Source organism: Pleurodeles waltl, chromosome 7, assembly GCF_031143425.1.
Source record: "Pleurodeles waltl isolate 20211129_DDA chromosome 7, aPleWal1.hap1.20221129, whole genome shotgun sequence".
NCBI lineage: Eukaryota > Metazoa > Chordata > Amphibia > Caudata > Salamandridae > Pleurodeles > Pleurodeles waltl.
Genome location: NC_090446.1, coordinates 1,440,657,663 through 1,440,679,300, shown reverse-complemented (window position 1 = coordinate 1,440,679,300; position 21,638 = coordinate 1,440,657,663). Strand labels below are relative to the sequence as shown.

Sequence of the window (21,638 nt, the reverse complement as noted above, 5' to 3'; positions counted from 1 at the left end):
ATTATGCCACTCATGGGAGCCCATGCAAACTGTGTCTGCAAGACTGCCATTACAGCCTGCGTGAAAAGGTGCATGCACCCTTTCACTGTTGGTCCTGTAAGTCACCCTTATGGTAGGCCCTTCCAGCCCTAAGGGTATGGTGCCAGTCCTTGTGTGTGAGGGTACCCCTGCAAGAGCAGAGGTGCCCCTACAAACTCCAATTCCAATTCCCTGGACTTCGTAAGTGCGGGTAAGCCATTTTAGCTATGTACTGACCATAGGTCACTACCCAAGGTCCAGCTACATAATGGTAACTCCAAACCTAGGTATATTTGGTATCAAACATGTCAGAATCATATCCCAATACTGATGCCAGTATTGGTGGCATGATTCCATGCACTCTGGGGGCTCCTTAGAGGATCCCCAGTATTGTTCCTACCAATCTTCCAGTGTCTGCGAGCAGCCCACACTGCGTAGCCCCTCGGACACTACACAAAGGAAAGGAGAGTGACCTCTCCCCTGTCCATCACCACCCCGGAGTGGTGCCCAGAGCTCCTCCAGGTGACCACTTGATTCTGCAATCTTGAAATCAAGATGGGCAAAGGCCCCTGGGAGCATCTGACTGGTCAGGTTAGACAGATGACATTAGTGACCCTACCTCTGATAGGTGGTCATCTTGCAAAGTGACCAAACCCCTTTTAGGGCTATTTAGTGACTCCCTTGTAGGGGGATCCCCAGATTTGGCGTGCAGCAGGACTCCTCTGCAACAACATCTTCTGCTCCTGGCCACTGGAACCGCTGCTGGACTCCACAGGAACTGAACAAGACTGCAACAAAGAGACAACTTCTCCTTGCAACATTGTTTCCGCTGCTCCTGTCAGCACTTTGCAACATTTCCACAGCTGTGCATCCTCTGGGGTCAGCAAGACTTCAGCTGCACCAAAGAAGCAAGAAGGAATCTACCTTGGAGTGAAGGATTCACCCCACTGCACCTGCAGGCACCTAAGGCAATGACATCCAGATGCTGAGATCTGCTGTCCTCTGGATCTGTGAAAATTATCCAACACAGGTGGTGGTTCTGAGGGGTCCTCTGGATCCTCTCTGCCTTTTGTCCAACTTGGGAAATGGCGAGTCCTTGCCTTTTCTTCTAAGACAGACAGAATCCCTGTGCACCACGACTGTTGCAGCACCGAAGGCTTGTTAACTCCTGCTCCGAGGGATCCTCAGGCTCTAAGTAGCCCGACCCCCAGCACTCCACCTCTGCAAGGACAGTCTCCTCTCTGCTGCTCCAGCGACATGGGAATTTTCTTCAGGTGTGCTGCCTGGGCCTCACTGTGACTTATTGTGCCTACTTCTGCTGGCTCTCCTGTCTTCTTTGGGTCAGCCGAGAGCCCCCTTCAAGGGCCAAGTCCCCAGGACCTTGCTGGACCTCTCCATCTTTGCAATTATCCAACAGCTCCAGTTGCATTTGCTTGTTTTTGTTGGTGGTCCTCCTGACCACTGACCCATTTGCAATCCGGCGACCGTCGAGGGACAGCTCCTAGGCAACTTCAGGGACTCCTCTGCAGCTGGCCTTCACCCACCACCGTCGACCCCGATCTTCACCGACAGAAGGGTGGCCGTTGCATCCTGCCCCACCTGGACACTCCTGTGTGAACTGGACTCTGTCCCCTTCTTTTGCAGGTCCTCTTCATCCAGAATCCACCATTTGGTTCCACTGACCTGGTCCTGTTCTTGCATTGTTCCAATTCCAAGTCCCCATGTTAGCCTATGGGACGACCAGGTAACTTACCCCTGCACTCTTGGTTGCTGAGGGTCTTCCAGATACTTACCTCTTGATGTTCCATACTCTCCAAGCCCATGGCATTCCATTATTTTAGGATATTGTTTGCCCCCCCCTATAGGGCCCATGCTATTTCTTGCTTTTTCTACTGTTTTATGCTATTTCCTAGGACTTACATTTGTATATTCTGGGTGTATTTGCCTCCAGAAAAGGGGGGATTGCCTATTGCATTCTAGTTCAGTGTTCCTATAATGAAGTACCTTTATTTGTGCAACACTGTGTGGTTCTTTTCAGGTGTGATACGTTACTGAGTGACTACTGTGGTATTGCAAGTGGTGTATGTAGGATAAGTTGACCTTTTGCATGCATGTTAGAAAGGTGGGCGAGGATTCCAGCAACAACATTCAGTTATTGCAGGGATCCGAGCGGACCGGTCGCTGTACGTAGTGGGTTAATTATACTTTTCAATAATTCATCAATTACCAATCTGTCACCCTGAACCACGTGTCACTACACCACATCAGTCATTCCCTCATGAGAGCTGTAGTTGATCAGGTATAGATAGAACTTAAGGCACTAGGTAGGTTTCTGTATATTAGACCTATGTTTCCAGGTGAAACAAATTCTGCTCATAAATAAATAACCAGCTGAAGCTAATACCACCCTATAAGATGTGAAAACAAGCGGTAAAGCCATGGACGTCAAATCTCCAAAATCTCCAAAATGCAAGGGGCAGCAGAAGTGACATCAAATGCTCTTTGACTTCCACTTTCACTCACACACATACTTACATATACACATAAATTCACACTTACATACGCGCTCACATAAACACACTCTCACCCAAAAGCAAGCACACAATATACATTAAAATGTTCCATATTCCAGCTAATAGCTAATTGTATTCCATTTTTATTACTCTAATAGTGAATAATATGTTATAGTGTCATAAAGATTTGAAAGAAAACAAAGTGGAGCCCCAACTGATGTCCATAGGGACGAGCTGCCACTTTGTTTCTGGCACTGAATTTGCCACCTCTGAGGCTATGGGTCGCAAAGACAGTGCCAGCGGTTGGAAGGGGCAAGCTGTGACCCCTAAATGACTCGAGCAAACGCGAGACCCGTTGCATTGAAAATGGTTGTTGTTATTGAAGCCGAGTCGAGGCCTCGACTCGGCTTCAATAACAAAAACCATTTTCAATGCAACGGGTCTCGCATTTGCTCGAGTTAGAGCTATTAGAGTTGTAAACTCCTAACTGGACTTTTCTTGCCACACAAATTAAAAGAAAAAAATTTAAAATGCAGTGCTGGCTCAGGTATATTGTGACGCAGGGCTTTACAAATTAACGTATTGGGCCCAATGCGACAGTTTGTAAATATGGAGCAGTGTAGTGCATTGCCTGCACCGCCGCTGCATTAAAAAAAGACGCGGCGACGTAAGGGGCTTGTAAATGACCCTCCATGGGCAACCCTAAAATGTAAATTAAGCCATCATGATCGATACCACCAGCTATCTGGCTGATGAGCTTGCAACCTCAGTTAGCTCTTGCCCCCTTCCACCCACAGCCAGGACACCTTCAGACTAGAGATAATCAAATGTGGAAAAAAAAGACAGAAAACAGACCTTTTGAATCTACAGTTCCTGGATCTTAACCACATCCCCATATTCATCAGCATCACCCAAGCCCCTCAAATTCAGACAAAGGGCAGAAACCTACTTCAGCAAAGAACATTGTTTTTCAATGCCTCTGGAAAAAACCCTTAAACTCGCAGTACTTTGCAGCTCCCTTCCTCTTTAGAAACACTGTGATTGTTTTCTGAGCCATTTGCTCTGTGCAGTGCTGTACAGCCTCTGGCTAGGTTCGTACTGTATAAGTAGAAACACATATTTTGATGGGTAGAAGCAGACATGCTTCTGTAAGTAAAAATACCAAGGGGGCAAGTAATTGGCAGATATACACTATGTAGAGAATGTGAAACATAATATAACATTACAAACGGTATCAATTTGGCTCTCAATCAAAGAGTGAATCAAGAGGAAAATCTAAGCCAGGATTTACGAAGATTTTGCTTCGGGTTTGCGTCACTTTTTTGGAGCATCCCCGATGCAAAATCTATTTTGGGATTTACAAATCAACGCAAAACCCGATTTGTATGGCTGACAAAAAAAAGTAACGCAAGGCAGCACAAGGCACTTTCTTTCGTTAACTTGCACAAGGCAGGCATTACACTTGTGGAGCATAGCCATTCCTGCTAATCCACCCATGTGTTTGACATAAACCCATATTTGAAAAGACTTGTGCACCTAAGTTCGCACTGAAATGTAATGCATAGCTGGCGTAACGAGGAGAAATATTTGTATTTCTCCTCTTTACCTCCTCTTTGCATGTGTGCTGTATTTTGCTGCACACGTACAAAGAGGAATAAACCTCAAAGGATAGTTTTTGTGCAGTAACTTACAACTTCCTTCACAAAAACGATCCTGACCTTAATGCAGGCACGGCGCAAGGGTGCCTGCAATAGCGCTAGGTTGCCAGAAGTGCACTAACGCTATGAGAGAGCAGAAGTGCACCATAACTTAGTAGATATGGAGAATTTTTGCTCTCTCCTATTGACGCAGTGCAGGAACTTCTTGTTGGGCTCTGTTGCGTCAAAGTTTAGTAAATCTGGGCCCTAGGCTTAATCAGAGGGATTTTTTTTTCTAGAAAACAGACATAATTAATTGCTGAAAAAACATACTGAATACCACAATGTCAGGAAGGGACTGTCTGACATTCAAGTAGACTACCATGAATAACAGCACTTCTTAACTTGGACAGTTTTGTGAACTGAACAGAAACCTTAGGATTTCCAACCACTGAGATGTTGACATAATATTGGGTATGGTGAAGAAACTGAACAATGCACTGAGATTCCAAGCTGATATATTTACAAAGGTTTTCCCACCCTTGCCGATTGCTAGAGGACATCACTGCTACAGAAGTATTAGAACTGCAATCCAGGTGAAAGCCTCTCCTAAGTTTTGACAGTAACCAGGTTCTAATAACTTTTCATGGTACTTGTTATATCTTTAATAGGAATAAGATTTCTTAACACATACATAATTGATCATCACTACCTTTCTCCCTCAACTGTAGACTGCAAGGAGTATTCTACCAACCCTGCTCAAACAAGCAGAAAAGATCCTCCGCATGGTAAGCAATTCCATATGTTCAACTATTCATATAGTCAATATTCAATCATCCTTTTCATCGGTTACTAATGCTGAACTAAACGACTCCTATGCCTCCCATTCCAACTTTTAAAATACTGAAAATGGTTTCAGTGAGCAGATAATTTCCCCAACCTGGAGGGCTATACTAGGTAATCACCTTAGCAATGAGCTACAAGATCCGCCCAGTCTGGCTAACCACCAAGCCCTACTCTAGGAAGGAACAAAATGAGTAAACACTCAAAACTGCTATCACCAGCTCAATGGAGTCTCCTGTAAAGGTCTTCAGAGCAAAGGGGCATGTTTCCTCAGGCTTTCATTCTCTGCCACATGGTTCAATCTGAGACCTCATTGAGTAGCCTTCACCAGCTAATCTTCCACTAAGTTGAAAAACTCCTCACTTCTCAAATCTCTGTGTTTCCACCAAATAAACCAACACGTAGTAGGGATCACCGTTCCAACAGTCCCAGGCTATCTTTGAATTGGGAGAAGACGAAATAAACCCTTTGAAGCTTTAACAGTGGTGTTATCGCCTGGGAGGACGATAGCCTCGCGAGAGATCTCCTGCGTGCTGTCAGCCCCAAAGAGATGCCTATACTTGTGTTGTTCATGCATAAAATGAGTGTAGTTAGCTGCAGACTGGCTATCAATACTAGTCTGCAGATCCAGGGATATGCCTCTTAGCTACATCCTTGCTTTATGTGTCTTAGTATGTGCCTGCCTGCTCTTTACTATTCCCAAATAAAATCTTTGCGGAGAATAACTTACATCCATGAATCTGTACTGCAGGCACCATCACTACCTTGGCTTCACCCAGTGGGAGACCTCATGCTTAGACATGTGGTTGTGATGACTGAAGACTCCGCCCACCTTTCCAATTCATGGAAGAGATGGACATCAGGAACACAAAGTCTTGATATGGCTTTATAGGGGTGACCCATAAACCAAGCCTACTCTTTATTACAAACTTTGGTTCACCCCAGCACTCCATTTTCACTGTTTTAACTTCACTGGTTGTCATGAACCTCACTTCCACAATCACACATTTGAAGAACAAAGTGCCTTTTCTAAATCTCACTTGGCCTCTCTAATGCATTAATAGCCTCTGTTGTCCTTTACAGTCTGATTACTAGTCATCCGTCCACTCCTGGTCTCTACCCCCAGGAGATTTGCTGTGACCATTCTGGTTCTTCTCACTTCTGCTCTTTGAAGGACACTGCTTTGCACTTTAGTCAATACATTTTCTTCCTTGATACATATAAATAGAATACCCCTGGCCTTATAGAAATCAATGTTGACTGTTTATTCATTCATGAAACTTATTTCACTGTACCTCTCATTACTTTCCTCCTGATTTCTATTCCTCAAACATCTCATTTATACAGTGGTTTAATTGACTCCAGCACCTTTATATCAACCCTCCCACCATGTGCCACCTGGGTGAAAGTGCTAGGCCTATAGCTGTCTCCTCTCACCTGTTAGTAGTGTCTATATTCTATGCTCCCCTCCCAGTTGATGGACATTTTACACTATTGGCTAAGCAGCTTGTCTGCAGCCCTAATAACATGGGCAACTCACAGTGCACCCACCAGGACCACACAAGTGATTTAATTGTGTGTCTCATTGCTTCCATTCTAATAATAAAAACTCGTCTTACATTGGTCATGTCACTCTGTTCTTCAGCTGCTGCACCTAAAGCCAGCCTACTTGTCACTATCAGGGGCTTAGATATCCGCAGTGCACAGCTGCAATGACATCAAGACCCATAGGTGTGATGGCCATCCACGCCCCAGTCTAACTTGCTTTTAATACCCAAACGAAGTGCAGACTAGGACATATTCTTTGTATGCACTGGGACTTAGAGCTCGCTAGCTACGCCACTGATCGCTAAAAAGTACCCACGACCCCCACTCAGCAACTGATTGTTCCATTGGTATCCCCACCATTGCAAATCCCAGCACCAAATATGTAAACTCATATTTCACCTAAATATTGTGTACCCTCCATAGCATAATGCCATAGGGGAAAAGTTTGCTCCAGGAGTAAAGTATTATCTAAAGCAGGGAAGGCAAATGGTGGAAACATCAGGCCGATAGCAATAAGTGCTTTTACAAAGCAAATATTAGGAACTTCAATAAAAATTTGTTCAGGACCACTGCTTTGGAAAAACTGCCAGCTCTAAATTCCGATCTAAAAGGTATTTTAACATGTGAAACAAATGTCTAGTGTTTCCATAACTGTTGTCTTAAATGTTGTATTGTATTGCATTTCCTTTGCTAAGGCTTAGTATTGTTTAGTATGGACTCTGGATTAGAATGTGTGGATTGCTCTACATGTTCCATCTGTATCCTGGGCTGAGATGATTCTTTAGTTCTAGATTGCCTCACTGAGAATCCTTGTCTAGACATCATTGATATTGTTCCTGTCCTTAATTTATCTGCACCCTTTACTTTAATCTTTCACAAAGCTGATATATTGCCCCTAATGTCCACCTGCAACTTTTTGACTCTGTCCATCCTTGGCCAGACCTGTGGATGGTTGGAGGGAAGTTGCTCACATCTTCGCTTCCATTAGATCTGGTTGCATCCTCTAAGGAGACGGCTCCATGCGATCTTGAGAAACAGATAGTTATTGTTGTGTTTAGGAAGCCTTCACGTCATCCAGTGGTTATTCTTTTCACTTTTCTCCCATCATTTGTAATTGCCTGATTGCGGCTATTGTGGGCTTTCAATGATCCATGTCAGTCCTGTGCCACTGGCACCCAACTTCAAACTTCTGAAACCCAAAGCATAAGCATTTTGGTTGTGTGTGGCTTCCAAATCTTGGAGATGTGCTTTAGTAAACCTCCACCGTTTTCAGAAATGGGTAACTATTCAAGGAAAGATGTTACAAAAACAGGATGTTATTGAGGTAGTTCCATAAAGTCAAGTAAGTTAGACTTCCATGATCTGGTTTTGGTTGACACAGCTAGACACAAGGTCAAATTACTTAAATCTTTTTTATATTCAAATTCAGCCATGGGTATATGAAGATGTTTTTAAAAATGTGGCATTATGGGATGGGAATATGTATCTAAAGTCCATACTGTAAACTCTGGTATATCATAAAAGATACAGCCCATGTAGCATTACCTCTTTGTACCATCTGCCAACTTAGTATTGACATGGCAATTATAATATAACTGGTAAAATGATAAAATATAGTTGGCTATTTTACCCTGGCACCCTTCAATGTCTGGTGATTATCCAGGTGGCAAAAACTATTATCAGTGTTCTAATATTTGCAATGGTTAATTTTTCCATTTTAAATCACATCACTTCCTTTAGTCAGTCTTTTAAGCAGTGCTTAATATGTGTTTGTTGTTTCCAGTGCTTAGCACCAGCACTTATTTTTGAGGGCCGGCGCTTAGTCTTCTGCCTCAAGCATTTGCTGCGAGCAAAAGACACGTTTGGGAAAGACGGAGGAAGGGAAAAACGAAAAAGCGTCCTGGTGAGAGAGAGCAGAAAGCTGCAGGTGTGAGCTGAAGGGGCAGGGAGTGGCTGTAAATGGATTGAAGAGGTCAGAGATGGCATCGGGATTACGCTGCCTCAGTATTCCGTGTTCGCACATTTAATTGCAGCAGCCCTGTGTTTAAGAGGAGGGCTTTGAGCACCGGACCTTTTATTTACAAATTAAGCACTGCTTTTAGGACAACTCCTCTTAAATTTCTGCTTGTCACATGGCCTGAGAGACAGTACCTAGCGGAGATTTGGTCATTTGGGTATGCTATAAAATGAAGCCAGGCAGTCAGGCTAAAAAAGATGTTATAGATAAGAGCCGTGGAGGAAGGAGTGTAGAGGCACTTTTTACTGTCATGATACATCTGGTCAAATACACATCTAAGTCATTTCTCCCACTTTACCACTTAGGTGCTTTTACCATGACTTTCCTTCTGTGCCGAAAGGTGTTCACATTTTGTAGTATATATATATATGTTCGATGGCATGTGTAGCTGCAGATACACATGCTGTGCACTGTTCCTGCCATCTAGTGTTGGGCTCGGAGTGTTACAAGTTGTTTTTCTTCGAAGAAGTCTTTCGAATCATGGGACCAAGTGACTCCTCCCTTTCGGCTCCATTGCGCATGGGCATCGACTCCATCTTAGATTGTTTTCTTTCCACCACTGGGTTCAGACGTGTTCCTCTTCGCTCCGTGATTCGAATTGGGAAAGTAATAAAATCATCGAAAAACCGTCGGTATTGTTGCGTTCGGGAAAGAACTTCTATTGATACATCGGCACTGACGAGACAACTGCTTCGGTGGCCCTTCGGGGCTTCCGCGCCCAGCCAAGGCCTGGTCGGCACGACCACACCCATCGTCAAAGCCTCATGGACCGGACCGCCCTCCGTTTCTGTCCGACGTGCCACGCAAAGTATCCATACACAGACGAGCATTGGGTCTGTAATCTGTGTCTGTCACCGGAACACAGAGAGGATACTTGCGAGGCTTGCAAGGACTTTCTGTCGAAAAAGACCTTAAGAGATCGGAGGGTGAGACGCTTGAAGATGGCGTCAAAATCGTCACAACATCTCGACGTTGAAGAGGAGGAGATGGCTATCTCCATCCAAGGATCAGAATCGGATGACTCCGACGGAGACCGACCGCCGACAGCGGGCCAAAAAGTGAGTACGACCCATAAAAAAAGCGGTGACCAAGCAACACCTTCGGCACTGAAGAAGGCCAAGATCGTGCTGAAGTCTAATGACTTGAGTCGAGAAACCGGCGTTCAAAAAAGTCGACATCGCCTGGTCGAATCCACTAAGCCTCGAAAGAGCCTTTCGGAGGCGAGGCCAACCGTCACCATGGGCATTTCGGTGCCAAGAAAACCGGCTTCGGAGCCGAAAAATACCTCTTATACAGAGGAACATGGGCTCTCCAAGCAACTGAAGGAGAGGCACAGGTTTGAAGAGGAGTTGGATATTGAAGAGTTTGATCAAAATCAAGCAAGAATACAGATCCATAAGGATACTGGAAGGATTCAAACTGCCCCTCCTCTCAAATTTAAGAGAAAGTTGGCTTTTTATCCACAGACAGAGAGTGAAACTGTTCAGCCAAGAGCGTCATACCAAAGCCTGCCTATGCTACCAGGCATGCTTAAACATGCACAGCAAGTGTTTCAAGAGCCGGTGAAGGGAAGAGCCATCACTCCGAGGGTGGAAAAAAAGTACAAACCACTCCGTCGGACCCAGTCTTCATTACGCAGCAGCTCCCACCAGACTCTGTAGTGGTTGGTGCCGCAAGGAAACGTGCAAACTCGCAATCATCAGGAGATGCACCACCACCTGATAAAGAAAGTGGCAAGTTTGACACAGTGGGGAAAAGAGTGGCGTCGCAAGTGGCCAACCAGTGGCGTATTGCAAATTCACAGGCCCTACTTGCTCGTTACGACCCAGCCCACTGGGATGAAATGAGTGACATCATTCAGCATCAACCAAAAGATTTTCAGAAATGGGCTCAACAAGTGGTAGAGGAAGGGCAAACCATCTCTAACAACCAGATTCGTTCGGCACTGGACTCTGCTGACACCGCCGCAAGAACTGTAAAAACGGCTGTCATAATCAGGAGACATGCTTGGTTACAAAGCTCAGGATTCAAACCTGAGATACAGCAGGCAGTGTTAATTATGCCGTTTAATCAGCAGCAACTGTTTGGGCCGGAAGTGGACACAGCCATCGAAAAAATGAAGAAGGACACTGACACGGCCAAAGCCATGGGCGCTCTACTCGTCCCAGTATAGAGGGACATTTAGAAAACCACAATTTAGGGGAGGTTTTTGACAGCAACCTTCAGAGACATCCACCTCTCAGGAAAAACCCACCTACCAGTCCCAATACCAGAGAGCGGGGTTTCGTGGATCATTCAGGGGACAATTCCCAAGATCAAGGGGAAAGTTTCAGCCTACCAAGCAGAACCCCAGTAACAAACAGTGACTCCAATGTCACACTTCCCCAACACACATCACCAGTAGGGGGAAGATGAACACACTGCCACAAACATTGGTCAGACATAACCACGGACACATGGGTTCTATCAATTATCCAACATGGTTACTGCATAGAGTTCACACATTTCCCTCCAGATGTTCCCCCAAGAGCGCACAAATTGTCGGCACAACATCTAGACCTGTTACAAATAGAGGTGCAAGCACTAATGACAAAACAAGCCATAGAACTAGTACCTCACCACCAAAAAGGAACAGGGGTTTACTCCCTATATTTCCTTATTCTCAAAAAAGACAAAACACTAAGACCAATTTTAGATCTCAGGACATTAAACCTATTCATCAAATCAGAACATTTCCACATGGTCACACTACAAGATGTAGTTCCCTTACTAAAACATGGAGAATACATGGCAACACTGGATCTAAAAGATGCGTATTTCCATATACCCATCCATCTCACAGGAAATACCTCCGATTTGTCATACAGGGCAAACATTACCAATTCAAGGTACTGCCCTTCGGGATAACAACAGCGCCCAGAGTATTTACAAAATGCCTTGCTGTACTAGCAGCTCATATAAGGAGACATCACATGCACGTATTCCCATATCTCGACGATTGGCTAATAAAAGCCAACACTCAACACCGGTGTCAAAATCACACGCAGTGTGTAATAGATACCCTACACAAACTAGGCTTTTTAATAAATTACCAAAAATCTCACTTGCAACCATCCCAACTACAACAATACCTGGGAGTAACACTCAACACACAAAGAGCAATTGCCACTCCAAGCCCACAGAGAGTTCAATCTTTTCAAACTATGGTGTCAAACATACAACGAAATCACCAGTACACAGTCAGATTTGTCATGAAACTACTAGGCATGATGGCCTCATGTATCGCTATTGTCCCAAACGCACGGCTACACATGCGGCCCTTACAGCAGTGCCTAGCAAAACAATGGACGCAGGCACAGGGTCGACTTCAGGATCTAGTGTTGATAGACCGCCAAACACACTTTTTGCTTCATTGGTGGAACCCTGTAAATTTAAACAAAGGGCAGCCATTTAAAGACCCGGTGCCTCTCGCCATTATCACAACAGATGCTTCCATGATTGGGTGGGGAGCACACCTCAACAATCACAATATACAAGGACAATGGGACAATCAACAAAAACAACTACACATAAATCACTTACAACTACTAGCGGTCTACCTAGCACTAAAAGCTTTTCAACCCCTTCTAGTCCACAAACACATTCTTGTCAAGACAGAAAATATGACAACAATGTACTATCTAAACGAACAGGGGGGGTCACACTCGTCACAACTATGCCTCCTAGCACAAAAAATTTGGCATTGGGCAATTCACAACAACATTCGTCTGATAGCGCAATATATACCAGGCATTCACAATCAGTTAGCCGACAATCTCAGTCGAGATCACCAGCAAACTCACGAGTGGGAAATACATCCCCATATTCTACAAGATTACTTCTACCGGTGGGAACACCAGACATAGATCTGTTTGCAACAAAACAAAATGCCAAAACTTTGCATCCAGGTACCCACACCCTCAGTCCAAGGGCAATGCTCTATGGATCAATTTGTCAGGGATATTTGCTTACGCTTTTACCCCTCTCCCGCTCATTCCTTTTCTGGTCAACAAACTGAGTCAAAACTAACTCAAACTAAGACTCATAGCACCAACGTGGGCTCGCCAACCATGGTACACCACACTGTTGAACTTCTCAGTAGTACGTCACATCAAACTCCCAAACAGACCAGATCTGTTAACACAACACAAACAACAGATCAGACACCCCAATCCAGCATCGCTCAACCTAGCAATCTGGCTCCTGAAGTCTTAGAATTTGGCTATCTAAACCTTTCAAATGAGTGTATGGAAGTCATTAAACAGGCAAGAAAGCCGACAACAAGGCATTGTTATGCTAATAAATGGAAAAGGTTTGTTTTCTACTGCCAAGCAAACCAAATCACACCGTTAGATGCCTCCATACAAAACATTGTGAGTTACTTACTACACCTACAAAAAGCAAATCTCGCTTTTTCTTCCATCAAAATTAATCTTACTGCAATCTCTGCTTACCTGCACATTAAACATACAAAGTCACTTTTTAGAATCCCAGTTATTAAAGCCTTTATGGAGGGACTAAAAAGGATCATACCTCCAAGAACCCCACCAGTACCATCGTGGAATCTTAATATTGTACTTACACGACTCGTGGGCCCACCTTTTGAACACATGCATTCCTGCCAAATCCAATTCTTGACTTGGAAGGTAGCATATCTAACAGCCAACACTTCACTACGAAGAGTTAGCGAAATACAGGCGTTCACTTTTGAAGAATCATTTATACTAGTACACAAGCATAAAGGGGTTCTCCGCACAAATCCAAAATTTCTGCCAAAAGTCATTTCACCGTTTCATCTAAACCAAACTGTAGAGCTCCCAGTCTTCTTCCCACAGCCAGACTCAGTAGCAGAAAGAGCACTTCATACATTAGACATAAAGAGAGCGCTAATGTATTACATAGACAGAACAAAATCATTTAATAAAACTAAGCAATTGTTCGTTGCTTTCCAAAAAACCCATGCTGGTAACCCTATATCCAAACAGGGCATAACCAGATGGATAGTCAAATGCATACAGACCTGTTGCCTCAAAGCTAAAAGAGAGTTACCCATTACACCAAAGGCACACTCCACTAGAAAGAAAAGAGCAACAATGGCCTTTCTAGGTAACATACCAATAACAGAGATTTGTAAGGCAGCCTCTTGGTCTACACCTCATACGTTTACCAAACATTACTGTGTAGATGTGTTAGCAACACAACAAGCCACAGTAGGACAGGCTGTACTAAGAACATTATTTCAAACAAATTCAACTCCTACAGGCTGACCACCTCTTTGGGGAGGATTACTGCTTTGTAGTCTATGCACAGCATGTGTATCTGTAGCTACACATGCCATCGAACTGAAAATGTCACTTACCCAGTGTACATCTGTTCGTGGCATGTTCCGCTGCAGATTCACATGCAGCCTCCCACCTCCCCAGGAGCCTGTAGCCGTTTAAGTTGCAATTAAAAATTGTATATATGTAAATAAACATTCCTTTAGCACAAACTATGTACATACATATCTATTCTATTGCATGGACATTTTTAGTATTCTCATTCTACCACTCCTACCTCACCCTATGCGGGAAAACAATCTAAGATGGAGTCGATGCCCATGCGCAATTGAGCTGAAAGGGAGGAGTCACTCGGTCCTGTGACTCTAAAAGACTTCTTAGAAGAAAAACAACTTGTAACACTCCAAGCCCAACACTAGATGGCAGGAACAGTGCACAGCATGTGAATCTGCAGCGGAACATGCCATGAACAGATGTACACTGGGTAAGTGATATTTTCCATATATAACCTTAAACTTTGTTTTATCTGTTCCTGAGTTTCAGTGACTACCAAAACCGATCCAACACCACTACCAGGCGATGGTAAGTTTTTGAGCAGATATGAAATATAATTTTGCAAATGAACTGTTGTGTATTTTTCTGTCTGTTCTTCTTTACTAAATCATCAATAAATATTTTGTTTAGTTTCTCGCATTTATGAACCAAGTGAATTATTAAAAATGTACAACATGTAGACATTATACTACTATGTTGAGGTTTTGTGCCTATTGCCAACTATATAAACTCTCTTTCTCGTTTATGGGTGTGCAGTACATTTTTCTTTTCAGCAAAGTGAAAAGGTTATTATAGTAAGTGATATATAAAGATGTCCAAGCCACAGTTAATGCTATTGCGATATTCTGCCAGTGATATCTTTTTACCCTAAAATAGAGTTATAAATGTTATGTTTCTAGAAATTAATGAATGAGTTGTCCGAACTACATTGTCAGCTAATCTGGAGAATTCTTTCAAAGTATTTTGTGTTCTTATCCTGAAGTATTTTATTTCAGGGAAGAGAGATTCCTCATATCATCACTTTCAAGGATTTTTAGTAGAGTATGCTGGTTCACACCATTTATTGTGGTAGAAATGGCTAAAGGAGATCAGGGAATAATTTGCACAGAGTAAATACATAATACAAGTTCCACGTAGTGCATCAGATGAGAGGTGGAAAAATGTACTTGTGGCACATTTGGTAAATGCCCTCAGGATTATCCTACCAAAATATTGTAGATGAAATAGAATCCTACAAACATTTTGTGGCTAAAATATTGAGTACCAAATTATTATGATGGCACTTATGTATAGACAGGAATGTTTGATATAGTTTACATATATGTACCTCAACAATATATACCCTCAAGGTATATGAATGTGGAGTTAATAGTACCTCTATATTTACGTATGGACTTGCCTTCACAAAATGTTGGTTGTTGATATTTATTTAGGGAACGATATTTTTATAGGATAATAATTCTTTTCTCGGTATTCATACATACACCCCCTTCAAAGGGGGCAAAAGCCAACAATTGAGACGGTTTGGTGCCTGAAAGAATCATCAACACTGTATTGGGGCTTCAGTCTCGTCATAGCCGAGCATAATCATTTGAGGAAAGAACAGCCAAAATGGATATTATGGCTCCTCAGTGGGGGCTTCCAGGGGCTCAGGAACTGACTGGCACATGAACTCAGGACGAAAAGCAAGAGCCAACCAGTGAGGGTCAGGGGTTTGGGTGAGATGTTAATAAACCATAGTGTAAATCCCTCAATGGCAGTAGTCAGCTTAGGCTGAGAAGAGACGTAGAAACATGATGGTCTCTCATTGGCAATGACGAGCACAGGCCAGGAATATGTTTCAGCTAAAATATATCATGTGGAGGGAGCAAGGTAAGGGGCAGGGACCTAGAGAGGAGAACCACTTTGCACGTGGGAAGGACTCAAGGCATCAACTCAAACTGAAGACTTCATGAGCTTGCGGAGTTCAGTTTACAGACAGGGATGCCTCAAAGCCAGGAATCTGCAAAGATTGAAGGAGAATGTATTAAACATACGACCAGTATGTGTGCAGTCCTAGGCAAACTGACAAAACCTTAACAGGACGACGAAGGGTCAACAAATCAGTTCTCAGTTCACTTCAAAGCTGAGAATCACAGGAAGAAACAGCAGTGTGACAAAAAGCACTGGACAGATCAGACAAGGCATCAGTGAACAGCAGGGAAGGGCTTGGTGGCGGCTACCGTGGAAGAACCAAGGGAAGCCGATAGTCCAAAACATTGCCCAAAAATAGTAGGAATGGAGACAACTGTAGACATCGAAACTGGGCAGTACCAGAGCTATTACCTCGAAGGAAATAAAAAGCATCCACTGCTCTTGATGAAAAAAAAGTTAGCAGTTCAGGATCAAATATCTTGAGACTCAGATAGTGATTGGAGAATATGCACTGGTTTCGATTAATGCAGTTTTTTTATTAAATCTTAAATCTTTGAGCTTCTGGCTTTTAGTCTAGGAAATTCTAAGAGTGACACAAGGAAGATGTTAGAGATGGTAACAGCACTTTTGGGGCCTCATTTACAAAGGCATTGCACCACCGGAACATCACGTTTTCTGGTATTCCAGTGGCGCAGTGCCCTGTTCCATATTTACATAGCCAAGTTAAGCTACTTTCTAAATACGCCTTGTAAATACGGCCACTTTACATGCATCACTTTGAGTGAAAGGGTTGTGCAATGGGTGTTGTTGCGGGTGTTCCACCACAACACCCATTTCATTTTGACGCTGCCTCGGATTTATGAGAAATCATAAACCTAAGGCAGAGCCAAAAACTAACAATCAGGGGTGGTTTTAGAGTGGTGCAACAAGGAGAAATACTTTTATTTCTCCTCATTTTTGCTTTTTCTGTGTGTGCTGTATTCTGCAGCACACATAGAAGGAGCAAATCACCATTAAGGATCGTTAATGTGCAGGAAGGTATTCCTTCCTGCACATAAACAATTATTAAATAATGACAATTTTTTACTTCTATGTGTGCTGCATTTTGCATAGTGCAAGGGTGCCTGCGTTGGTTCTCGTTCTAGGCAGCTAATTTTATTTAGCGTATGTGCTAGGGAAAACACAGGGTTTTGCCGTATTGTAGTAAATAAAGCGCATCCCTGTGTTTCTGAAATGGCGCACCGCTGCAAAATTTACTGCTGGGCTGCACCACTTTTTTGTATATGAGGCCCTTGGTCCCTTAGGCATTCTGCAACAGCTGGTTAAGGTCGATACCTCCCGTCAATGGCATCTTTGATTCCAGCTTCCATAAAAAAAAAAGCACTCAGTCCGGATGGTGGCATAAAGCCGGTAAGTGAATATAAAGTACAAGAGGCACTCATTATAACATGAAAAATAATAGTACTCATGAGTCAGTTTACATAGGCAATGTTTTGTCATATATTTCTGAAAATTAATAGGATTATTTCCAACATAATCCCCAATTACAGTATCACTGTCCAAATCCAAATAGTAGAATTAATTGATCTGTTGTTCGAAGATTGCTATGATCCAAAGTCCAAGTCCAGATTTCTCTAATCAAAGTTCAAGCGATGAAATTTGATTTTCTGTGAAAGTAGTGTACATCCAATTTTGTGATCTGGGGATATATTATTCAAATATTACTAATATATTGACTGCACTTTCCTTATATATTACTGATTTTCTTTAAAACTATTTACTAATCTTCACTGTAGATGGTTTGTTGTTTTACACTCATTGCTAATAACACATAAAATTCTAATTTCGGTTGGTATTTGAATTTTATTTACGACATCTCATTTTAATATGAGCACTCCTATTAGGGTATATATTACAATGCTCTCTCCAGGTCTATATTTAATAGTTTACTATTGGAGATATAATCATTTGAAGATAGTCGGTATATAAGGTAGTTCCTCTCTTTTTTTGACCATTGTTATAGGTCTTTGTGAGACTCCCTCCAAGATGGCCGCCAGTATTGTAGTCTTTTCTTTATGGTTACTTTTTACATTCCTGTCTGGAAGATGTGATTCACTCTAAAGATGGCCGCCATAACTCTTGGTTCTTCTTTTATTTTTATTTCAGTTTTGATACTTTATCCCTCCAAGATGGCCGCCAATATTGTAGTCCTTTCTTTATGGTTACTTTTTACATTTCTGTTTGGAAGATGTGATTCACTCTAAAGATGGCCGCCATAACTCTTGGTCCTTCTTTTATTTTTATTTCAGTTTTGATACTTTATCCCTCCAAGATGGCCGCCAATATTGTAGTCCTTTCTTTATGGTTACTTTTTACATTTCTGTTTGGAAGATGTGATTCACTCTAAAGATGGCCGCCATAATTCTTGGTCCTTCTTTTATTTTTATTTCGTCTGTGGTCTCATATAAGGGACCCAGACATGAACACTCGAGTTTTGATACTTCATCGATACACACGTGTACTCGCGCTTCACGTTTTGACTCATTGGAAGGTGGATTGATATAACTGATATCAGGTAAGCTACATGCTTTAGGTATAAGTTTATTCAAGATTTCAGGATAGGACATAGTAGTAATGCTTTTTTTTTTTTTTTTAAAAGGGACTCAGGAGAGAAATATGATTAAGATATACTTATATACTTGGCCTATTTTATTTATATTGGAGGAATTTATTTAATAGGGTATGTTAATTTTGATAAGAACTCTGATTAGATAAAGATGGGATTTTAGGGTTCACTATGGTTCTGATTTGTTTCTTGATATTGGTTTGGTTGGACATGCATGATAGTTATATTTAAATATTTTTACATAGCAGATAAGTTGCTTAACGGAATTATTCTGGGATTCGCTTGTAAGGAATACTTATGATATGGGACGCATCTACATATATGTTTAGGTAAGAGCATGGCTCATTTGCACATGTTTTTAGTAGCAAGGGACATCACTAGGGTACGGGGTCAGCTCATATTCAGTAAATAAGAGCAATTTAAGTAAGTTTAATTTTTTTGATACTTATTCACTAATTCTTATATCCTAACACCATGTTCACCTTTCACTCAAGAATGGGTGACATAGTATCTAATAATAATATATGATGTTTGATACCTAAGGGTATGATATTCTCACATTTTGGGAATTAAGGTGCACTGAGAACTAACATATGTCTGCATCCCACCATTGTGTTCACATTTTATTCCACAACTTTTCCATTAACTTTTATATTCCTTTCATATATTTTCTTCACTCCTTTTTTTCATTTTCTCATATATTTATTTCATGTCCATACACTGGTGGAGGTCTCTCCTTTTTAATTAGGAAATATGGATACACATATAATAATAGGTACCTATATAATTTACAGCCCTGATGAAGTCATTGGGAAACTCCCGGACGAAACACGTGTTGGCTATCAATTTGGATGCGGCTGCTAAAATTTAAATAATAAGCTATATCATCCTTTGAAGAATATGATTGAACCTTGATTTGAGAAAATCTGGACTGGCTATCAATTTGGATACGGCTGCTAAAGTTTAAATAATAAGCTATATCATCTTTTGAAGAATATGATTGAACTTTGATTAGAGAAATCTGTACTTGGACTTTGGATCATAGCAATCTTGGAACAACAGATCAATTAATTCTACTATTTGGATTTGGACAGTGATACTGTAATTGGGGATTATGTTGGAAATAATCCTATTAATTTTCAGAAATATATGACAAAACATTGCCTATGTATACTGACTCATGAGTACTATTATTTTTCATGTTATAATGAGTGCCTCTTGTACTTTATATTTGCAATAGTGCTTTTAGCATCTATCAAGACCTTTTGGGTGTGGTCTTTCAAGAGTGCACCATTTCGAGATTCGACATTCTTCGTTGATATTCACCTCGCTACCCAGAGCGCCTATATTTCTCCCAGTACAATATACCCACACGTAGTTAGAGTATAAAGCTGGTAAGTGGCCCGATTTTTCAGGGAAAACAAGGTGCAGAGAGAATATTTTGGTGGAAGTAGTAGGGAGAGTGAGTTAGTGGTGGTGCTCACTGCCTTATTAACTACTTGCACTGGTAGTTCCCTTCCACTGAGTAGCCACAAAAGGAGCAAATGAGATCTCACACAAATGTCACTGATGTTCTGTATGGCCTTTGCCATAAAAGAAACAAATGCAGATGTAGGCGTGGCTGGCAGTGGCTCCCACTTCTTCTTTTCATACCTCCGGTAAGACTACCCTGTCCAACAGGTAGGCTAACGATGTAGTGACTGGGCTAATCAGGGGAGATAACAATGATTGGCGTTAATAAAATGTAATTCATTGCATGTTGGCAGAAAATGATCAGGGTGTATAAAGCGCTCAAGTCTTCATATGAACAGATTGCTGGTGCAAACTCAGCAGTGTGGCTCATTCCTGGTAGCCTTTTTTTGACCTATGTGGCTCAGAGGGCACCCGAGAACTGGCTATCCAGATCACAGTGGCCTCTGTATGTGGTAGGCCACATGCATACTGGTGGCTTCACACCACTTATCAAGCTTCATCTTTGCCTGCCAGTATCCATCGAAGAACATTGCCTCACCATCTCTGGTCCCCTGCCATCTGTTGGCTTCAACTCTGTTATCATTCAAAGGCAGCTGCTGGTGGTTAGTCTGTTTTCCTTTCCATCGACTAGCGTGCTGCCATTTGTCGCTACTGCTTGCCCACAAGTATTTTACTATACCATATCCAGCATATCCGTGAGGGTTGAGTGGGTGTTAACAGGAATGGAAATCAAAGCTTCAGTGGGTAGTAGTAGTTTGGGTACCACAAACCATCATCGCTCCTGCTGCCTTCGGACCAGTCCTGTCAAATGTCTTGTATATCTAGAAATCAACTCTGGAGATGCTTTACTGTATACATGAGCCCATCTGGGACAACATATACTATTTCCTACTAGGGCCATGGCCACACTTTGGAAGAAAGATCGTTGCTAACAATTCTTGTAAGGGCTTCAAGATGTCATGAAGAACAGCTTAACTGAACTATTTCAGCCATAGAATAGTGTTGTCAAAGCCCGGGTGTTGTGATCAACGAAGAATCGTCCACACGATGTAAGTAATAAACTACGTGTTTATTTCTCCAGGATACAGAGCCACCTCCGAAGCGTGCTGACAGCCGCCCCCAACCGCCGTCTTCACCGCTGTCCTCCCCGTCATCTCCCCACATTCCAGCATCGCGTCATTCTCCCTTGAGCCACGCATTCCACCACAATACCCTCGAAGACCGCATACCAGGTTCCATACATAACATACCATCTCCCCTTTTTTTTTTTTTTTCTTACAAAAAAAAAAAAATACAGAGAATAATAAAACGAATTGTCCCCAAAACAAACAAACACGAAAGGTACAACAAAATTGAACGAAATTAGTGCTCAGGTCTTAGTTTCCATGGTAAAAATCTTTCACGGGAAGATCTGCGTGGAAAATCTACCAACCCATCTGAAGCAGACTTATGAGAATCCACTTTATGTGAATCTTGGGCATATAAATTAGAATTCCCACCATAGCTCCTTTCTCCATCCTCACTGTTATCACGCTCACCACAAGCACCCGAAGCCGAACCTTCAGAAAGTTTTACAACTTTGGATAGATTCCACCAACGACCAACACCAACCATAACTGCATTCCCACAAACTTTTCTCACTCTGACTGGATTACCAAAACAAACATCACCTTTTTT

The 21,638-nt window shown here is 42.3% G+C and overlaps 1 protein-coding gene across 6 annotated transcripts in view; it reads left to right on the top strand.

The window, feature by feature from the left end:
• LOC138246457 (uncharacterized) overlaps nucleotides 1–21,638 on the top strand; it is an 85,504-nt gene that overhangs the window by 52,574 nt on the left and 11,292 nt on the right. For 4 of the 6 annotated variants that reach the window (XM_069201080.1, XM_069201082.1, XM_069201084.1 and 1 more), the window contains 2 exons: nucleotides 4,900–4,956; nucleotides 14,432–14,476. In XM_069201080.1, coding sequence (XP_069057181.1) covers nucleotides 4,900–4,956; nucleotides 14,432–14,476 — 102 coding nt within the window. The remainder of the gene's footprint in view (nucleotides 1–4,899; nucleotides 4,957–14,431; nucleotides 14,477–21,638) is intronic. The other 2 variants (XM_069201085.1, XM_069201086.1) reach the window with 2 other exon arrangements.